The sequence below is a fragment of the Oncorhynchus kisutch genome, linkage group LG28 (genome assembly GCF_002021735.2).
Source record: "Oncorhynchus kisutch isolate 150728-3 linkage group LG28, Okis_V2, whole genome shotgun sequence".
Taxonomy (NCBI): domain Eukaryota; kingdom Metazoa; phylum Chordata; class Actinopteri; order Salmoniformes; family Salmonidae; genus Oncorhynchus; species Oncorhynchus kisutch.
Genome location: NC_034201.2, coordinates 25,329,123 through 25,349,433, shown reverse-complemented (window position 1 = coordinate 25,349,433; position 20,311 = coordinate 25,329,123). Strand labels below are relative to the sequence as shown.

Genomic DNA, 20,311 nt, shown 5'->3' with positions numbered 1-20,311 from the left:
TATTCATAACACACTTTGATAGGATGGTTGTGATGAGGGGTTAAAAACAGCCAGGGACTGACCTGATTGGCTCTCTTCAGGTCTGACATCACCACTTCAATCTCATCGCCCCTGTAGAAAGAACAGGGCATGTAATCAACAAGGAGGCAAACAAAAGGCACACAAGTAACAGGATGGAACACAGTATAAAATAGCGTACATTTGTAGAGTGATAGATAAGTGTGTTAACTGAGTGTTAACTTGCACTGTAATGTTCTGTACGTGCATTTGCACACAACTTTGTATACATCTATACAATATACATTTACAACCTGTATATACAGACTGGATTCCTACTGTATACAGAAACCTGACAATACGTTCCTACTGTATGTGTTTGTGTGTTTGATAGTGAGAGCTTCGTCCTCTAGAGTTGGCTTGCTGCATGTCTCGTCCCTGCCCATGCCCATTAAGACCCTCTCAGTTACACTCTAATCCTTCCGTCTCCCTGCCACTCTGTCCCTTCCTGAGCCATGAGGACAAGCCCTGCCGTAAAACAGAAGGATTACACTAATGTCGTTTTTAGGCCTCCCCCTTAATACACACTAATCTCATATCATATTTTTCCATTCTGTTTAGCGGCCGGGCTCAAGTCCACAAATGGCATTCGACTTAGGAGTTTATTCACATCTCTCCATGCTTAACCCCAGGGTTAAAAGGTATGCTTCGCTGGTTAGTATTATCCCACACTTTGCGCTCCTCCGTCAGCTACCGGACAATTGTTCAGTGACTCAATAGGATTTACTACACTGGAGTTGGAACTGAACGTGCATTTGAAAATGTGATATTTGACATTTAATTTGATATTCACTTATCGTGGTAGAGGAACAGGTGTTAAATCCATTCCAGCAAATAGAAACACTATCGGGTTTTGTGTCATGCAACCAATTGCGAGTGTGTGTGTGAGTGAGTGAGTGAGTGAGTGAGTGAGTGAGTGAGTGAGTGAGTGAGTGAGTGAGTGAGTGAGTGAGTGAGTGAGTGAGTGAGTGAGAGAGAGAGAGAGAGAGAGAGAGAGAGAGAGAGAGAGAGTGTTCGCGCGTGTTTTGGGTTGACGTGGTACTTCTACCCTTGGTTTTTTAATTACCCCAGCCAGTCAGAATTGCAGGGCTCAGATAACGGTTTCTTCTCAGTGGGCCCCTTCCATTTATGCAGGCTCAGGCTGTGGCAACGCTCACACACTGAGTGGAGCCAAATGTTGCCATGCTTAATTTAATGGCAACATCTAATTATAGATAATAACTTTGAATGCTTTAAATTATGTTAATTGGGTTTCGTGTCACATTTTAAGTGCGGCATATTTGTAATGAGCAGGGATTATCATTGAGATACATTGTTATTCATAATAAACTGTAGATCAACTGCTTCTATTAAAGATTGCAATGTGATACCGATACTGCTGATTGAGACACGGCCAAACAAATAGTGTTGTGGATGGAAACAACACACATGGGGCCAATACAACCCTCTGGCTGCAGTCCAAATCATATGACATTAAATCTCCTCTACTGTTAAAAGCATTCTGTGTTTGGACAACACAATCCAATTGTAAAAGCTTCTGGAGAGAGAGACGAGGAAAAGCTTTCCCAACCAGTTAGTGTTGTGATTTTAACAAGATACCCAGGCATTAACAATGTGTGCTGCTCTTGATACTAATGCAACCCAAATAGCATTGGAATTTGATAGTTCAATCAAGGTACAGATGCAAAGTATTATTAAATACCTCTGGATTTGGGAATTAGGGAAAGGAAATGCTGCTGTAATGCTGAGAGGAGGATCAGCGATTAGGTTTGGGAATAAAATGTATTAACAGTGTGCGATCTGTGGTCATGGCACCGATGCACAATCCCCCACTCACCCCCATCCCCTCACCCAGCCGTGCTACAACACAACCCAGTTACACTGGGACAAGGACAATACACTGTCACATCACAACAATACTGTTCTATTGGAGGGATACAAGGCAAGCGAAGGGAAATTATTTGTTGTGTGATTCTCCAGACATCTGTTATGAAGCATACATATAGAAATAGTCAATGCATGGAAATCACTTCACCAAAAATGCAATTGAATTCATGCAGAATGTCGGTAAATGTGGAATCTAAGCCGGAGACTCTGGGATTAAGACCAGAGCAGGCAGCACCTTCTGCGGAACATGTCTTGGTTGTCTAGGTCTGGGCACCCACAACACCCCCACACAGTCAGTCACAGTAGTCGCTACCTGACTGCGTAAAACCAAATTCAGACCAGTGAGAGTGAACAAACATCTCCCTCCGGGTGTACAGTGAACCATATTCACACAGTACAGACCCTGACTCCAGAGGACCGGAGGTGTTTGCCCTGCGCCTCTTCGGGATCAGTGTCCCTTCCACGGGACGGTTGAGCTAACGTAGGCTAATGCGATTAGCATGAGGTTGTAAGTAACAAGAACATTTCCTAGAGACTTTGGGAACAGTGCAGTTATAAACAAGACTCCCAGAGACTTTGGGAACAGTGCAGTTATAAACAAGACTCCCAGAGACTTTGGGAACAGTGCAGTTATAAACAAGACTCCCAGAGACTTTGGGAACAGTGCAGTTATAAACAAGACTCCCAGAGACTTTGGGAACAGTGCAGTTATAAACAAGACTCCCAGAGACTTTGGGAACAGTGCAGTTATAAACAAGACTCCCAGAGACTTTGGGAACAGTGCAGTTATAAACAAGACTCCCAGAGACTTTGGGAACAGTGCAGTAGGTTAAGGTGTTGGGGCTCCACAATTATTCTACCACTCATCCAGAATGCTTAATCATAAATACTGAAAATGTGCTGAATATGATGTAGTCTGTTGAGCTCACCCTGGATGCATTTTGAACCCCGATACCTGACATTAAAACGTCACCACCTCAGATGACTTGAGCTAGAGTGAACCGAAGGTGTGCAAATGGCCCCTGTAGTGGTGCTGAAGGTGTGTGTTTGGGTTTTCTGGTCAAAACCAGGGGCCGGGGCCCTCTTCTCTCGGCCGCCCTGACCTTTCCATCGCCGCCTGTTGGAAATGAGCCGTTAACTCCTCTGGTTGGGCTCTGTGGCCGGGAAGAGTCCGGAACGCTACGATACGCCTCTGGTAATCCATTCCTCTTCACCACTCTATCCCTCTCTCTCTCTCTTTTCCCTTCATATCCTGTGCCCCCTTACTCCCAGCCCAATCCCCCTGGGCCAGCATGACATTTCACAGATTTAGCCCATTAGATTTTCATTTTCCTCCCGTTCTCTTTCAGCACAGCCAATGTCGCCTTGGAGATTGTTCGCTTTCGTCCTTTGTCTTTTTTCCCCTCACTTACTCGCTCCCTCTTTCTCTCTTCTGGTGTAGTTGCTTAACCTTTCTGCGGCTGGAGAGGCAAAATGGCCCCCGGGGTTTGGCTCTTCTCGCTGTGTGTGTGTGTGTCGGAGGAGGAGAATGGAAGGCCATGTTAACATGGCCATTCTTCACACTGATGTGGCCGGGCTGCTCGTCACAATATTGTTATCCACTTTTATTAGAGTTTCCACCCACAACAACCACACAGACCCAAGAGACAATGATACTGCTGGACCCATAACACTCATCCACCTAGCTAACACAGCCTATTCAGGAAATACACATCATTTAGTAGAGCACCATGAACCAGTATTTTATGTGCCTGGTAACAAAGTCCAGGGAAAATGAAAAGGGTGGGGATATCATTCATACAACACTCCACATATGATACCATTCTTCCCAACATACAAAATATGTCCTCAGAGGGAAGAAATAGCATTGTGCTGATAGTGTTGTTGCCCCGTTGCTGCGCTCACCCAAAATAGCGCTAAAGCTAACATCTGGAGTGAAATGTTCCAGTTATGTCCTACAACACACACGGTCACACACATATTGTATTATGCTACCAGGCCTGGCATGCCCTGCTGCTGAATCTCTCTATCAATCCAGAGCTGTGCTTATATTGCTCGGGCCATGGAGCTCTGCTTACAGTGTCACTGTGGGGGTTTGCAATAATATTGTGGAGGTCCACCTGTGATGTCATTTGTAGCACTGGAGAACACTATAAATAGGCTCTTTTGGGATGGCTCACCAGTCATAATATAATAACTTAGAGGAAGACGTCTCTGTGAAAAAAGAAAGTGGGTTTTAAGGGGTTCTGGTGATGAAAATAGGAGGTATGTTCGTGTGTCTGGGATGTGTATCAGCCAGTCCCCTATTCTGCAGAAGAATAAATCTCAACTGACAGCAAGGGGTGTGATGGTGATGAGTGAAGGGACATTGGCAGTGGCATATCATAAATAGAGACGGAGAGAGAGAGAGAGACGGAGAGAGAGAGAGAGACGGAGAGAGAGAGAGAGACGGAGAGAGAGAGAGAGACGGAGAGAGAGAGAGAGAGACAGAGACAGAGACAGAGAGAGAGACAGAGAGAGAGAGAGAGAGAGAGACAGAGAGAGAGAGACAGAGAGAGAGAGAGAGAGACAGAGAGAGAGAGACAGAGAGACAGAGAGACAGAGAGAGAGAGAGAGAGAGAGAGAGAGAGAGAGAGAGAGAGAGAGAGAGAGAGAGAAAGAAAGAAGGCTCATCTCAGCCCAATGCCAAATCACAACACATCAGGGCACCGGGGAGGGAAACAGAGCTCCGACCGAGCAGAAACGCCACCGTCAAAAAAGCCCACCGCCAGCGTGCCCGAGACCATGTCATAGCACCGTGCCGGTGTCTGGGACACACACACACACAACCCGCGACGGGTTGGGGGGAGAGGCGTGAACAAACTTGACATTTATCTCTTGGTGGAGCGAGTGGCTGAGGAAATCAGACTGCCATCAGGGTTTAAGGCTGCTCATTTGAGCGCCTGTCCAAATGCGTCCCGTACGTGCAGGCCAACTCAAATAAATCAACACAGATTGCCCAGATACGGAGAAACAGACACTCGCACAAATTACATGGATGTGTACACACACACACACACACTTCTCCAAACAGATATACACTCTAACATAACACACACCCCACATCCATCTCTCTCTCCCCTCCTATAATTTCCTTTCCTTTCTTCCTCTTCTCCTCTCATCTATCCTCTTTCCCCTTGTTCTCTCCCTCCCTCTCTCACCTCCCCTCCTCCCACCTCTGCCTGCCTCCCTCCTCACCCCTCCCTCTCTCTCTCTCTCTCACCTCTGCCTCTCACTCTCCCCTCCCTCCCGCTCTCTCTGTGGGCCTGTCATGTGCTAGGCTGATGTTATTAATGTGCACAGCTCTGGCGAGGCTAAGGCCCTGCCTGCACCAGCTCAACTGGCTCTTGGCTCTGTGGGCACACATACCAACGCACACACGCATGCACACACATCCTGTCTATCTGCTCCACTAAAGACGGAGACTGGGAAAGAGTGGGCGTGAGAGAGGGGGAGAGAATGGGCTCTCCATGGAACAGCTTGAGAGATTATGTGTATCGGTGTGTGTGCACTATATGTGAGGGACCCTACGTCACTACTTCACTGGAGAGGCATTTGAACGTAAACATTTATTTTTTATTCAAATACATTTTTGGGCAGAAATGCTTTCTGGAACGTGAACTTTCGTGTGCCTCAAACTTTTATGCTATCTGAAATTACAAATTTCTATTGTTAAATTACGATCCTAGTTGGTTTAGACACAGAAAAAAAGACAGAAAAAAATCTTCCTGCTAGCCATGATTGGCTGAGATAATGGATGGGCTGAAACGAGAGGAGAGAGGATTGGTCTGCCATGTAGTGTGCTTCTGTCTATAACATGAGCTGCTCAGTATGTGTAGGTAATCCTTTCTACCTCAGCTTTTTTGAGAGATATCACAAAAAACGACAAAAGTGTTGCTAATGCTCTCCACTTTCTGGAGGACGATTGTGCCATGCTGACTCTGACTCTGAAAACGAATCCCTGATTTGGTAAAAACATTAATTGAACCAGACATTGTTAGAGTCTTCTGAACCAGCATTCAACAGTGGAAAAAAATCTGCGGAATGCCCAGTGGAAGCAGAGTATGATAGCTAAGGAAATGGAGACAATTCTGCCGTTTGATTGAAAATATGTGTCGGGAGTCGAAAAGAGAACACACAGTAGGCAGCGCCGACAGAGATGGCCACCTCGTATTTAGTTTTTTTACGTGTTATTTCTTACATTGGTACCCCAGGTAATCTTAGGTTTCATTACATGCAGTCGGGATGAACTACTGAATATAAGAGCAACATCAACTCACCATCATTACGACCAGGTATACAACTTTCCCGAAGCGGATCCTCTGTTTTGCCCACCACCCAGGACAATGAATCGGATCCCAGCCGGCGAACCAAAACAACGTCGCCGTAAAAGGGGCAAACGAAGCGGTCTTCTGGTCAGGTTCCGGAGACGGGCACATCGCGCACCACTCCCTAGCATACTACTCGCCAATGTCCAGTCTCTTGACAACAAGGTTGATGAAATCCGAGCAAGGGTAGCCTTCCAGAGAGACAGAGACTAACATTCTTTGCTTCACGGAAATAAGGCTCACTCGAGACACGCTATCGGAGTCGTTACAGCTAGCTGGTTTCTTCACGCATCGCGCCAACAGAAACAAGCATCTTTCTGGTAAGAAGAGGGGCGGGCCTTATGATTAACGAGATGTGGTGTGATCATAACAACATACAGGAACTTTTGTCCTTTTGTTCACCTGACCTAGAATTCCTCACAATCAAATGTTGAATGCATTATCTACAAAGTTAATTATCTTCGATAAGAATCACAGCCGTATATATTCCCCCCCAAGCAGACACATCGACTTTATTTGACTCTATGTAAACTGGAAACCACATATCCTGAGGCTACATTCATTGTAGCTGGGGATTTTAACAAGGCTAATCTGAAAACAAGACTCCCTAAATTCTATCAGCATATCGATTGTGCAACCAGGGCTGGTAAAACCCTGGATCATTGTTATTCTATCTTCCGCGATGCATATAAGGCCCTCCTTTCGGAAAAGCTGACCATGACTCCATTTTGTTGCTCCCAGCCTATAGACAGAGCCTAAAACAGGAAGCTCCCGCGCTCAGGTCTGTTCAACGCTGGTCCGACCAATCTGATTCCACGCTTCAAGACTGCTTCGATCACGTGGATTGGGATATGTTCCGCATTGTGTCCAACAACAACATTGATGAATACGCTGATTTGGTGAGCGAATTCATTCGCAAGTGCATCAGCGATGTCGTACCCACAGCAACTTTGAAAACATTCCCAAACCAGAAACCGTGGATTGATGGCAGCATTCATGACTTCTCATGAAGCTGGTTGAGAGAATGCCAAGAGTGTGCAACGCTGTCATCAAGGCAGAGGATGGCTACTTTGAAGAATCAAGCATATTTTGATTTGTTTAACACTTTTTTGGTTACTACATGATTCCATATGTGTTATTTCATAGTTTTGATGTCTTTACTATTATTCTACAATGTAGAAAAAGGTCAAAATAAACAAAAACCCTTGAATGAGTAGGTGTGTACTGGTACTGTACATAGATGCCATGTTAACGATGTCATGTTAACGTTGAGTTTGGTATCTTATTTTTACCTTTATTTAACTAGGCAAGTCAGTTAAGAACAAATTCTTATTTTCAATAAAGGCCTAGGAACACTGGGTTAACTGCCTTGTTCAGTGGCAGAACGACAGATTTTGACCTTGTCAGCTTGGGGAGATGATCTTGCTTTGATCTTTATTTGATATAGTGTATGTTTATCAGAGACGGTAATGTGAAGAACAACATGACCTGCACCAAAGTCAAATTAGGATATAACGTTAGGCCAAACAAGACCGTATCCAAATTCTAAATTCTCTAGTAGAATGCACTGCTTTTATTTCGTCACACTATTTTCTGTAATTAGCTCACCATTAACTTGTAAATAGTGATCTTGATGTAAGTTTATTTCCCTGTAATAATTAACTTTGTCATAGAATAGAATGCTCATGATATAACTGTGACAACTGTTTACAGACATCGTATAAACCAGCCTTTAGTCTTGACATCTTTGGTTGTTTAGTGCACTACTGTACTCACTCTGTTTAGCACATGGCCTCACATGTGAATCCTTCAAGAAATGGGTGGGGCTAAAGCTTAAGAGGGTGTCAACAATGCTGAATGGGTGTAGACAAAGAAGAGCTCTCCGGCAGGTGTACCAAAACATTCAAAGGCCATTTTCTCAAATGTGGGGTTACAAGTTTATTCCAAGCAGAATTACTTTCCCAATGTTCCTCAACTGTAGTGTATGATATACCATTTTCTAGTCTCTATTTTTATCCAATGTAAAAAACAATTTCAAATTTTGCTACATAAGACTGAATTGAGCTGTTGGGTCACATATGTGTTTGTGTATGAGATAGCGAGCGTAGGGCACTCTGTGGAAAGCACCAGAGCTGCTGTTTGCGAAGCCTTCTCGATCAATAGGACATTAATCTTTAAAGGAAACAGAAACACAGGCAGGCGCGCTCAAAGAGCCCAGCTCTTCATGATCTAAGACCTCTCCCATCCAATTTGGGCTGAGGAGAAGCAAGAGACTGCTATTTTCTTAACCGCACGCGCACCTGCAATTAGGTCACGCAAAGTGTGTGTGTGGCGAGGGCACACCCCCCCAGGTGTTCAGTCAGCCTCTACCCTGCACAGTGGGCCTGACACTAGTCACTAGCTATATGGGGTGCAGTTTGTCCCTAGAGTGAGAAGATAGGCCAGGTACGTCCAAAAGCATTGGAAGACTGATTCATTCTCTGTTCAAACACTGTATTTTACAGGAACCTGGTGTAATATGGGGAGTAGCACCCAGACAGAGGTAAAGTGCCCTGACAGCTGGAGCTACCTGGGCAACCGTGTGTGTGTGTGTGTGTGTGTGTGTGTGTGTGTATATGAGCATGTGAGTGCATAGCATGTGTATGTGCTTGTGTGTTACTGTGTGTGTGTCCCTCACCTTAGGCCTCCTCCAGGCACCTGACCATGGACAAACATCCTCTTGCAGCTGTGCACACACCTCCCCAGGTGTTCAGTCAGCCTCTACCCTTCACAGTGGGCCTGACACTGTAGTCACTAGCTATTCTACCCACTGGCCTACTTTCTCGCTCCTTTTTCTCCCTCTCTGCAGTCTCTCTTTCTCTCTACCCCTCTTTCTCTACCTCACTCAATGGGGCTGAAGATGCACAAATAACAAATATATACAGTCACGCAAGCACAGACAATGAATACTAATCTACACACAAACAAGCACGCATTTACAGTACTACACATAGAATGAATAGAACAGACGAATCCTTGTACTTCTATGCATTTAATCCTATCGGTAAAATCAAGATTACTTCAGAAAAACTGGGCCCTGGAGGTACCACAGAGGCAGGAGAGATGGGGAAGACGCACACACAAAATCATCAGTCCACATAGCCCAGAAGCGTGCGATGGCTCTGGTCTGTACATCAAAGTGCAGTTGGGTGTTTGGGAATTTTCTAAAACTGGCTCCACTGGAGCGATACACACGGTGGTGTACTGAGAGCCAGGTGTACTGGAGCCCTCAGCCCCCTGGCAATGCTAGCTACCTTACATACATGAACAAACACCCACGTGCAAACACACATACCAAAACACCTCACTCCATCTAGACGGCAGTTTTCTAAATGATAGATCGCATTTGCCTCCATGGAGTTCTTAAAAGCACTTTAGTCAGTCCAAAGGTTAAGATGAATTCAAATTGGGCTTTCAGCAGTCCCCCAAAAGACTACAAGCCAACTATAGTTTGAACATACTAAACAACAGAACACTTCAGTCTTACTCAATACCTCTAGGTTTCTGCCTAAATAGACATACCCAAAAGTAACTGCTAGTCATGTGTAATTACATGATTCTGACATGCCAAAACGTGGTATATTTGGATAGATGACATCTGGGCGATTATGAGGAAATGATCAGAAGATAGGAGTTACATAGTTCAGAATACACAAGATCAAGCACAGACAAAATAAAAACAAATTGGTTTTTTTTATTTTGAAAGTAATCTTTTATTGACAAGCTATGAGTGAATTATTGATGCCCAGAGCTGGAAACACATCAGATGGCTTCCACAAAATGTGAACAATATTAGAAAGAAAATTGGATTAATAGACCTAACAGCTAGAAATGGGCAGATGTTTTAGTAAGTAGTGTCAGGTGTGGTGTCCCTAAACCTCTCCAAAGTGCCATATGTCTGTAAATGAGATCATTCCAGTGCTATTACATATTTCCAATCCCTAAATGCTATTTGTTCAGTATAAAAACACAATTTGTACCATATCAACCTCACACACATTGTGGTGGTGTTATGGGGTATTCAAGGTACATTCACATGTCCTTTCAACCTCTCCAAAGTGTCCAAATGTGGTAATTGTTTTCGCACACTGGATGTGCCTAAAAGTTATTGTTCATTATAAGAATTACATTTGTACCACAACAACCTCTCGCAAACATTGTGGTGGTGTCGGAGGACATACAGGGGATATCCAAGTGGTTTTTCAACCTCCCCAAAGTGCCTAAACATTTAGCCTAGGCATATCCAAAGTATTGGTCCCACATTCAAATGAACTGTTTACAAAAACAATATAAAAGCAACAGATAAACATTTTAAAAAATATATAAAATGTATTATCAAACACAAACTTGGTTACACACGTATCCTTCACTAAAATAGAAATAAGATGAACGATTACAATCCAGGTGTAGATTATTAGATTTCACTTTCACCATTGCTTGTGCATGTATTGATAGTCTTTGAAGCAGGAAACAAAAAGCCAACTTTTTTTAATATATTTTTTTATTTTACCTTTATTTAACTAGGCAAGTCAGTTATGAACAAATTCTTATTTTCAATGACGGCCTAGGAACAGTGGGTTAACTGTCTGTTCAGGGGCAGAACGACAGATTTGTACCTTGTCAGCTCGGGGGTTTGAACTTGCAACCTTCCGGTTACTAGTCCACCGCTCTAACCACTAGGCTACCCTGCCGCCCCAGGGCGGACAGAAGATATGGCATTTCACCCTTTTCCCCACCTGTGTTTTGTGTAAACTTGCAGTTCTTCCTTTTGGCATCTGTGTTTGATAGTGGCGCTCACCTTGAGTGGGGGGGTCTTGTGATGGTTGTGAGATTGCTTTGGGCCTCCAATTCAGCCATTTCCAACACCAGCTGCTCTCAGAAGGCCAACTGGGAGAGAGGGATTTTACCTTTTGCTTTGGCCATCTGCTTGTGGAGAATAAAGCATTTACTGTAGCAATGTCCACAACGTGGTCAAAAAAAGTATTATTATACCACTTCCTGGTCTTGTGGAGGCCCTGGTAGTAGCCTATCAGAGCATCAGATAGGTCGACACCCCCCATGTTGGCATTGTAGTCCTTCACAGAAACTGGGAAATTCTTCCCTTTTCACCCTCCTTGAGACATGGTTGTTATTGAATGCCTTATCCTCTGTGGTAAGCATAGTTTCTTCCCTAGTGTCCTTCCGTTTCACAAAAAGCAGCTTGTTTGATCCTGATCCAACATATGGTCCGCCTCTCCACTGTCTTTGTCATGTTGTTTACCTTAGTCTTGGGGAACCCGATTATGTTAGGACGAATGGTGCCACAAACCCTTATTTTCTTTTTCAAGAGATCTGTGAAAAGTGGATATAGAACCATCAGATGGGGTGACAACCTTGCCCGGAAAGGGGTTGCTTGCTGGGGAGGGGTGGCTCCCAAATGTCATCATCCATATCGACTGCATCCTCCACTCTGTGGTGAATAAAATAAAGGGATTTATTGTTGTAAAACACACAGAATTACAGTTGACTAAATTTACAAAACGACATTACTGTGAAGTAAAAACACCAAGCCTACACTTTATCTGTACAGAGACTCGCATAGAAGGTGTGAAGCACACACACACACACACACAATGCAAGCAGTAACACTTTGGAGACAAAGGCAGAGGTGAGAGCCACAAATAAACAATGGCCATGAGAGATTAGTGGCCTCTCCAAAGGGTGAAATTTAGAACAGAAAACATTAACCTAATATGACAATAACCACTTTGAAATGATATAACATTGAAATGACTTGTTACATAGGCCTATGTAAACTAAATCCAAAGCACAAAAAGCAGACAACTTAAAAAAACAAAATACATGTACTCAAATAGCTATATAGTCATGAAAATAATGTACTTACAGGTCTAAAAGTGGATCCAATCCTTCTAGAAAGCAATCTTTGTCGGCCGAGTCGAAATCCTCATCCAAATCGCTCCCCTAAATCAGAGTCCGGCTCCAGTATTTTATTCAAATCTTCTGTGTCGGTATGTTTATTCATAGCTGTTTTCTCTTTTTGGCTTCCTGTTCGATATTCTTCGTTTTTACTTTTTGCCCCTTTTGAGAAGCCATCTTTAATGCTAAAGCGATTAAATTAAAGCAGTGAAATCTGTTTACAAAGTAATGTATTGTGCTCGGTGTGTCTCGTCTCTGAGCCAGGTAACGATAGTTCGCATTTAGCCTAAAAGGTTCAAGGCCTTGTCAACTGCATATCCCTGGAAAACTTATCTCATTGGCTACAAGAATGTCAATGTGCCATAGTAGCCATTCCCTGTGTAGTGGATGCAGGAAACATATTTTTCATGCGCAAATATATATAGTCACTCATTGGACATTCGATGTTGCCATTAAGTCATACATTATCAGATAATACTGGCAATAGGCTAGAATCGTTCCTATCAACCTAAGGATTAATTTCTTATCCCCCATTTAGCTATAGCTCAAACACAGACCACATTTAAGCTTACTTTGTAAGATGTTTGCTGTTTGGTGACAACCTTGTGTAAAATAAACATTTTGACTCTCGGGCTGGTGATCAATAACGGTAGGTCACAAGGAAACAAATAAGACATCCTCGTGATCTGTGTTGTCCCGGCTTTTGGTGTGAATCAACGTATTCTGTGTTTATTTTGTGTATGCTTCACAACGCTAACCGGAATGTAGGTAGCAGCCATCTTGAAATTAGGTCATCGGCTCGGCCTGCCCTTATACATTCGTATGCCCACATATGGTAGTAAGTCACACCAAAGATTTTAAGGCACAGATCAATAGCCAAGATACTCAGCTTTCCGCAGACACCCTGCTTTTGCAGATAGGAACTATTCTTCTCATACCAGACTGAATTGAATTAAAATTTAAAAAAATATGGGGACTTTATATTTATGAGGTTAATGCCTGTATATATTTAATACACAAGTGATGAAATCTGGCTAAAACGACAGCAAAGGCAAAAAGGTCAAACATGCCAAACTTCTTTGTTACATGCAAAAAACACATTTACAATTCGCACATGCATATTAATACCCACTTTATTGAAATAGGACAAATGAGCACCCAGCAAATTATGATTGTCAGCAAAAAGCCAAAGTCAACCGTAAATAGCCAGTACAATGCATTTTGCTGTGTGAGGATAGCATTAATTTATACAGAAAGTGATACCAGGTAAGCCATTTATATCTGCTGTGTATGTTGCAGGGTAAAGGTGTTTTTATCTATACTGTCCTCTAGCCCACCGCTAGGAGGAGCATCCACTGTACTGTACACACACGGTCATACCTCCAGCTGGACTATTATCAATGCGAAATGAGAGACACACAGAGACGAACACAGACACACCAAACGACCTAATACTCGAGGCACAGCAGTGCGTGTTTCGCTCTCACAAACACACAGGGCATACATGAAAACAAAAGCAAACCAACTCCTCTAGGTAAGCAGGTGTGAGTGTGCGTGCCTTTGAGTGGAGGAGGAATAAGTCAGTCAGTTCTTGGCCTGATCCGGGGCCTGTGTCTGTGTGTGTTTGCGTGTGTGCCTGGGCGGGCGCGCTGCTCAGCCGAGCAGTAAATGGGGAAGGCTCAGGGGAGACCGAGCTAGCAGCCGCCGCGCTGATAATGTGTGTGTGTAGGGAGGTCTGTGTTGTAAAGCAGTGCATTAAAATTTCAGATCGTGGCACGCTAAACACTGAGGCCCGGGCTTCTGTCTGCATCAATGGAGAGCCCCAGGCATGATGTGGGGGGGGGGGGGGGGACGAGGGATGAGGATGGAGGAAGCGGGGGGACGCTAGACACCTTGAGGGCCTGGGCCAAAACAGTGACATTCCTCCACAGAATCATGAAAAAGGGAGGAGGAAAGGGGGAGGGGAAGAGGAAAGGGTGGATAGAAGGAGGAATGGTTAGAGGAGATTTAGGAGGGTGGGTCGTACCCAAACGGCGGAGTGAATTGATGCATTCCATTATTGCGCTTCAGCGGTTCTCTCTCCTTCTCAAACACTCCTACTGTACACACTAACTTCTTTACAACAGAACGGAGGGACAGAGAAAGAGAGAATGTGTGTGTATAAAAGAAACAAGGGAGAGAAAAATAAATATAGTGAGGGAGTATAAAGAGTATGAGAGAGAAGGAGTATGAAAGGGAAATATTGAGAGAGTGAAATGAGTAAGGAGCAAAAAAGGAAACAGAAAGAACAAGGTGGCTAAAGGAGAGGAGTAGCGAGTGAAGAATGAAGAGGGAAAAAAGTGGGGAAAAGCAGTCTTGTGAAGACCAAAGAACTAGAGTACACTACACACATATCACCTCATCAAGGCAGAAACCCAATTGAGAAGTCAGACATGCTCAGGTCTAAATTCAAAATCAATAGCACAGACGGGGCTTTGGCTGCTCTCGCCCAGCAGAGTCCAGTTTTACGGACATGAAGACAGCAAGTCACAGCTGTTCTGAGGACATCAAACAGAGCTGTTTCTGAGAGCTAGTGGTCTTTATCCATCTAGAACTCCAGAGTTACAATATAGAGACAACACATTTACAGAGCAGTCGTTTGCCACAATGCCACAAGCATTTATCTACCAAAGAGTTCAAAGCAAATCGGAATCTATAAATAAAAAAACAAGGTAACTTAATCTAATGCATAGACCTATGCAAAAAAAAACATGTTTATTAACACACATCATATGGCCTTTATGTAGATTATATCTATAACTGCAGATGGACAGAGTATAAGGAGTTGGGTAGAGAGAGTGTGGCAGAGGGAGTCGTCTCTGTGGGGTTGTGGGATTGAGGGGGGCCTCAGATCAAAGCACTATGGCTGGGGCCCCCGAGGACTCGCGCCCGTCTCCTCCTTTCTTTCCTGCTCATTACCATGCGACACACACACTTATTTAACATACTAACATACGCGCCGCCTAGCCCCCGTTGAGAGAAGTTGGCAAGAACCCGCTGCTCTCTCATATACAGCTCAACGTTCCCTCCATACATGAACGCACACACAAACAAACGCACACACACAAACAAACGCGCACACACACAAATGCGCACACACACAAACGCGCACACACACAAACACACACAGTTTCTACCGGAGAGAGGTGAAAGAGACTGCCACAGGCAGACACACAGAGGGGCCAGGCGGAAGGAGAGAGTGTGTGTGTAAGTGAGTGAGAAAGAAGATTCACTAGCCCTGCATGGATTACATAATCTACTGTAGTGAGATGGACACCAGGAGCAGAGCAATCCACATAAAAACATAGAAACTGTGTGTGAGTGAGAACATGGGTTTGGCTTCCAGCTGTGACCATTACTGCACCTGCACCCAGACCCCAGTACCACCAGTCCTACAAGAAACATGGCATAGAGCAGATGGACCCACTGGTTGCCCTTTAGGTTACAGAGAACTGGTAGTCCCATCCACCAAACTATCAGGAGTATAACAGGAAGATGACTTTGGGTATATTAATTTGGTATAGATCAGACATAACCCACTATTAAATGAATCATAACAGGAGCATTTCACATCTGGTTAGAAATTAATAGGGACAGAGAAAAATGTCATTCTGTGTGCTACCTATATCCTCCCAATAGAATCTCCATACTTTAATGATGACAGCTTCTCCATCATAGTGGGGGGAGATAAACCATTTCCAGGACCAGGGACATGTACGAGTCTGTGGCGACCTAAATGCCAGAACTGGACAAGAACCTGACACTCTCAGCACACATGGGGACAACACCTACTTGGAGGTGACAGCATTCCCTCTCCAATATGCTCCCTACACACAACTACGACAAAACTACAGATCACAACTCCTGCAGCAATGTCGCCTGCTGGGTCTGTACATAGTCAATGGTAGGGTTCGAGGGGACTCATACAGTCGGTACACTTATAGCTCATCTCTTGGCAGTAGTACTGTAGACTACTTTATCACCGACCTCAACCCAGAGTCTCTCAGAGCTTGAACAGTCAGCCAAATGACATCCCTATCAGACCACAGCAAAATTACAATCCACTAGAACAGAACAATACTCAACCATGATGAGACATTGAAGCCGAAGAAATTGCATGCTATTAAGAAATGCTATACAGTTGAAGTTGGAAGTTTACATACACTTAGGTTGGAGTCATTAAAACTCATTTTTCAACCACTCCACCAATTTCTCATTAACAAACTATAGTTTTGGCAAGTCAAAAGTAATTTTTCCAACAATTGTTAACACACAGATTATTTAACTTATAATTCAGTGTATCACAATTCCAGTGGGTCAGAAGTTTACATACACTAAGTTGACTGTGCCTTTAAACAGCTTGGAAAATTCCAGAAAATGATGTCAAGGCTTTAGAAGCTTCTGAATAGGCTAAATGACATAATTTGAGTCAATTGGAGGTGTACCTGTGGATGTATTTCAAGGCCTACCATCAAACTCAGTGCCTCTTTGCTTGACACCATGGGAAAATCCAAAGAAATCAGCCAAGACCTCAGGAAAAAAATTGTAGACCTCCACAAGTCTGGTTCGTCCTTGGAAGCAATTTCCAAACGCCTGAAGGTACCACGCTCATCTGTACAAACAATAGTACGCAAGTATAAACACCATGGGACCACACAGCCGCCATACCGCTCAGGAAGGAGACGCGTTCTGTCTCCTAGAGATGAACGTACTTTGGTATGAAAAGTGCAAATCAATCCCAGAACAACAGGAAAGGACCTTGGGAAGATGCTGGAGGAAACGGGTACAAAAGTATCTATATCCACAGTAAAACGAGTCCTATATCGACATAACCTGAAAGGCCACTCAGCAAGGAAGAAGACACTGCTCCAAAACCGCCATAAAAAATACAGACTATGGTTTGCAACTACACACGGGGACAAAGATCGTACTTTTTGGAGAAATGTCCTATATATATAGAACTGTTTGGCCATAATGACCATCGTTATGTTTGGAGGAAAAAGGGGGAGGCTTGCAAGCCGAAGAACACCATCCCAACCGTGAAGCATGGGGGTGGCAGCATCATGTTGTGGGGGTGCATTGCTGCAGGAAGGACTGGTGCACTTCACAAAATAGAAGGCATCATGAGGTAGGAAAATGATGTGGATATATTGAAGCAACATCTCAAGACATCAGTCAGGAAGTTAAAGCTTGGTCGCAAATGGGTCATCCAAATGGACAATGACCCCAAGCATACTTCCAAAGTTGTGGCAAAATAGCTTAAGGACAACAAAGTAAAGGTATTGGAGTGGTCTTCACAAGGCCCTGACCTCAATTCCATAGGAAATCTGTGGGCAGAACTGAAAAAGCGTGTACCAGCATGGAGGCCTACAAACCTGACTCAGTTACACCAGCTCTGTCAGGAGGAATGGGCCAAAATTCACCCAACTTATTGTGGAAGGCTACCCGAAACGTTTGACCCAGGTTAAACAATTTAAAGGCAATGCTACCAAATACTAATTGAGTGTATGTAAACCTCTGACCCACTGGGAATGTGATGAAAGAAATAAAAGCTGAAATAAATCACTCTACTATTATTCTGACATTTCACATTCCTAAAATAAAGTGGTGATCCTAACTGACCTAAGGGTAATTTTTAACTCTGATTAAATGTCAGGAATTGTGAAAAACTGAGTTTAAATATTTTTGGCTAAAGTGTATGTAAACTTCCGACTTCAACTGTACATAGACATGGAATCAATGGTCACTTTAATAATGGAACACTAGTCACTTTTATAATGTTTACATACTGCTTTACTCATTTAATTTGTATATAGTGTATTCTATTCTACTGTATTTTAGTCAATGCCACTCCGACATTGCTCATCCTAATTTGTTATATATTTCTTAATTCCATTATTTATATTTAGATTTGTGGTTATTGTTGTGAATTGTTAGATATTACTGCACTGTTGGAGCTAGGAATGCAAGCATTTCATTACACCCGCAATAACATCTGCTAAATATGTGTATGTGACCAATACAATATGATTTGATTATACAATACATAGCCTACCACATATTAAGCGTGACAGAAAACCTGCCAAAAAAATGTAAGATGTCTTTCTTTTCTTCAATATTGGTCCAGCCTATAATCCACAATTAAACACATTCAGAATTGCCCTTCAATTATAGTGAATTTGAATTTGATTATGAAGAGCATAGTAATATGTTTTTAAAATATATGTTCCTTATTAATAGTATGACACATTACCTTTAGTTACAGAATATCTCACCACTGTGCGTTTCCATCTCCTCCACTCTCTCCTTCATTCCTTTCTCCAGAGTGCAGAGAGGGGCTGTCAACAGTTGAATTAAATATGTTTTGATGTGAAAACATGTTAGGCTACTATCGATGTTCCTGAACAGATTTCACTTGGTTTCCCAAATTAAGCACGGGATTGCTGTGGGAACAGGGTTGGAGAGCCCATGGCATACAAAGTCGCGCAGCAAGAGACTGCATGCTCCTCAACGAGTGGTTGATGTGTGGAGTTAAATAACCGGAGTAGCCTACCCAGCTTGAGTTAAAATCGAACAGGCGGGAAAATGGCCTCCATTCACTATTGGAGTGCATAGAGAAGACATACATTTTCCCCTGCCCATTTGATAATGGACCATTATAAATCAAAATAAATGTTACATATTAGTAAAGACCAGATTAAATTGAGAATAGTCTGATGGGTGAAAATATGATCACTTGATGTAATAACAATCTGTGCAGCCTGAGGCAAGGAACAGAAGGGAACCTTTTTTTGTGACTTTCTCAAATCATCAATAGCAGATAGTCACATCTTGCAGGCCATATATGTTTTGATTCCTAAAACATTCTAAGGTTTGCATCATTAACAACTAAAGTTACCAAATAACTCTAAATCTAGTGTATTGGACCTGTTTCAAATGATCACTTTTACACTCAACATAGCCACTTCATACATGCACTCTCTCTGGAATGGTAAAAATATCCTTCTATTTTATTCAGCTAGTTCAATTATATTCTTCTTACTATAAAATCATAATATAAAATAATGGCATGGAACTTATAAGCTTATCTTACCTGTTAAATTAACAAGCTACAACCTATGGCATGACGCATAGCCAGATAACATACAGTAGGCAAAGTTATATTGTTCTTCTGAAAATAAATGTCTTCATATCATGTTTCTTTAGACCTGCCTAAAATAAATATAATATTTATTGTGGTGTATATTCATTGATTTATTATAGATGTTGCAAGAGCCTGCATCAGCTGCTTGTATGCGGCTTGTACTGTATGTGTGGAGGCCTGGAGATGCTAAAAGGGTTTATGTTCATTAACGGTCAATTACGAGTCTATTGCATGACAAACAAATGTCTGACAAAATTTCATGACCGCCACAGCTCTAACGGTGCCCACCCATTCCACCACAAAGCCCTCACCTACAGAGAAATGAAACTAGAGAAGAGTCCCCTCAGCTAGCTGGTTCTGGGTCTCTGTTCACAAACACAGACCGCACAGAGCCCAAGGACAGCAACACAATTAGACCCAACCAAATGATGAGAAAGCAAAATAACTATGACACACAGGAAAGAAACAACCAAAAATGTAGCACATTTCAATGCTATCTGGCCCTAAAAAGAGAGTACACAGTGGCAGAATACCTGACCACTGTGACTGACCCAAAATTAAGAAAATCCTTGACTATGTACAGACTCAGTAAGCATTGTTATTGTGAAAGGTCACCATAGGCAAACCTGGCTCTCAAGAGAAGACAGGATGTGTTCACTGCCCATAAAATGTGGTGGAAACAGTGCTGAACGTTCTAAACTCCTGCCAAATGTATGACCACATTAGTGACACACATTTCCCACAAATCACACAGACCCAAAGAATTTGAAAACAAATCAAACATTGATAAACACCTATATCTGTTAGGCAAAATACCACAGCAGCAAGATTTGTGGCCCGTTGCCATACAACCACAAACATT

The 20,311-nt window shown here is 43.0% G+C and overlaps 1 protein-coding gene across 3 annotated transcripts in view; it reads right to left on the bottom strand.

Moving 5' to 3' along the window:
• The window catches only part of LOC109872440 (homeobox protein cut-like 1), a 214,550-nt gene that overhangs the window by 67,002 nt on the left and 127,237 nt on the right, over positions 1–20,311 (bottom strand). For all 3 annotated transcript variants that reach the window (XM_031807406.1, XM_031807408.1, XM_031807407.1), the window contains exon 9: positions 63–111. In XM_031807406.1, coding sequence (XP_031663266.1) covers positions 63–111 — 49 coding nt within the window. The remainder of the gene's footprint in view (positions 1–62; positions 112–20,311) is intronic.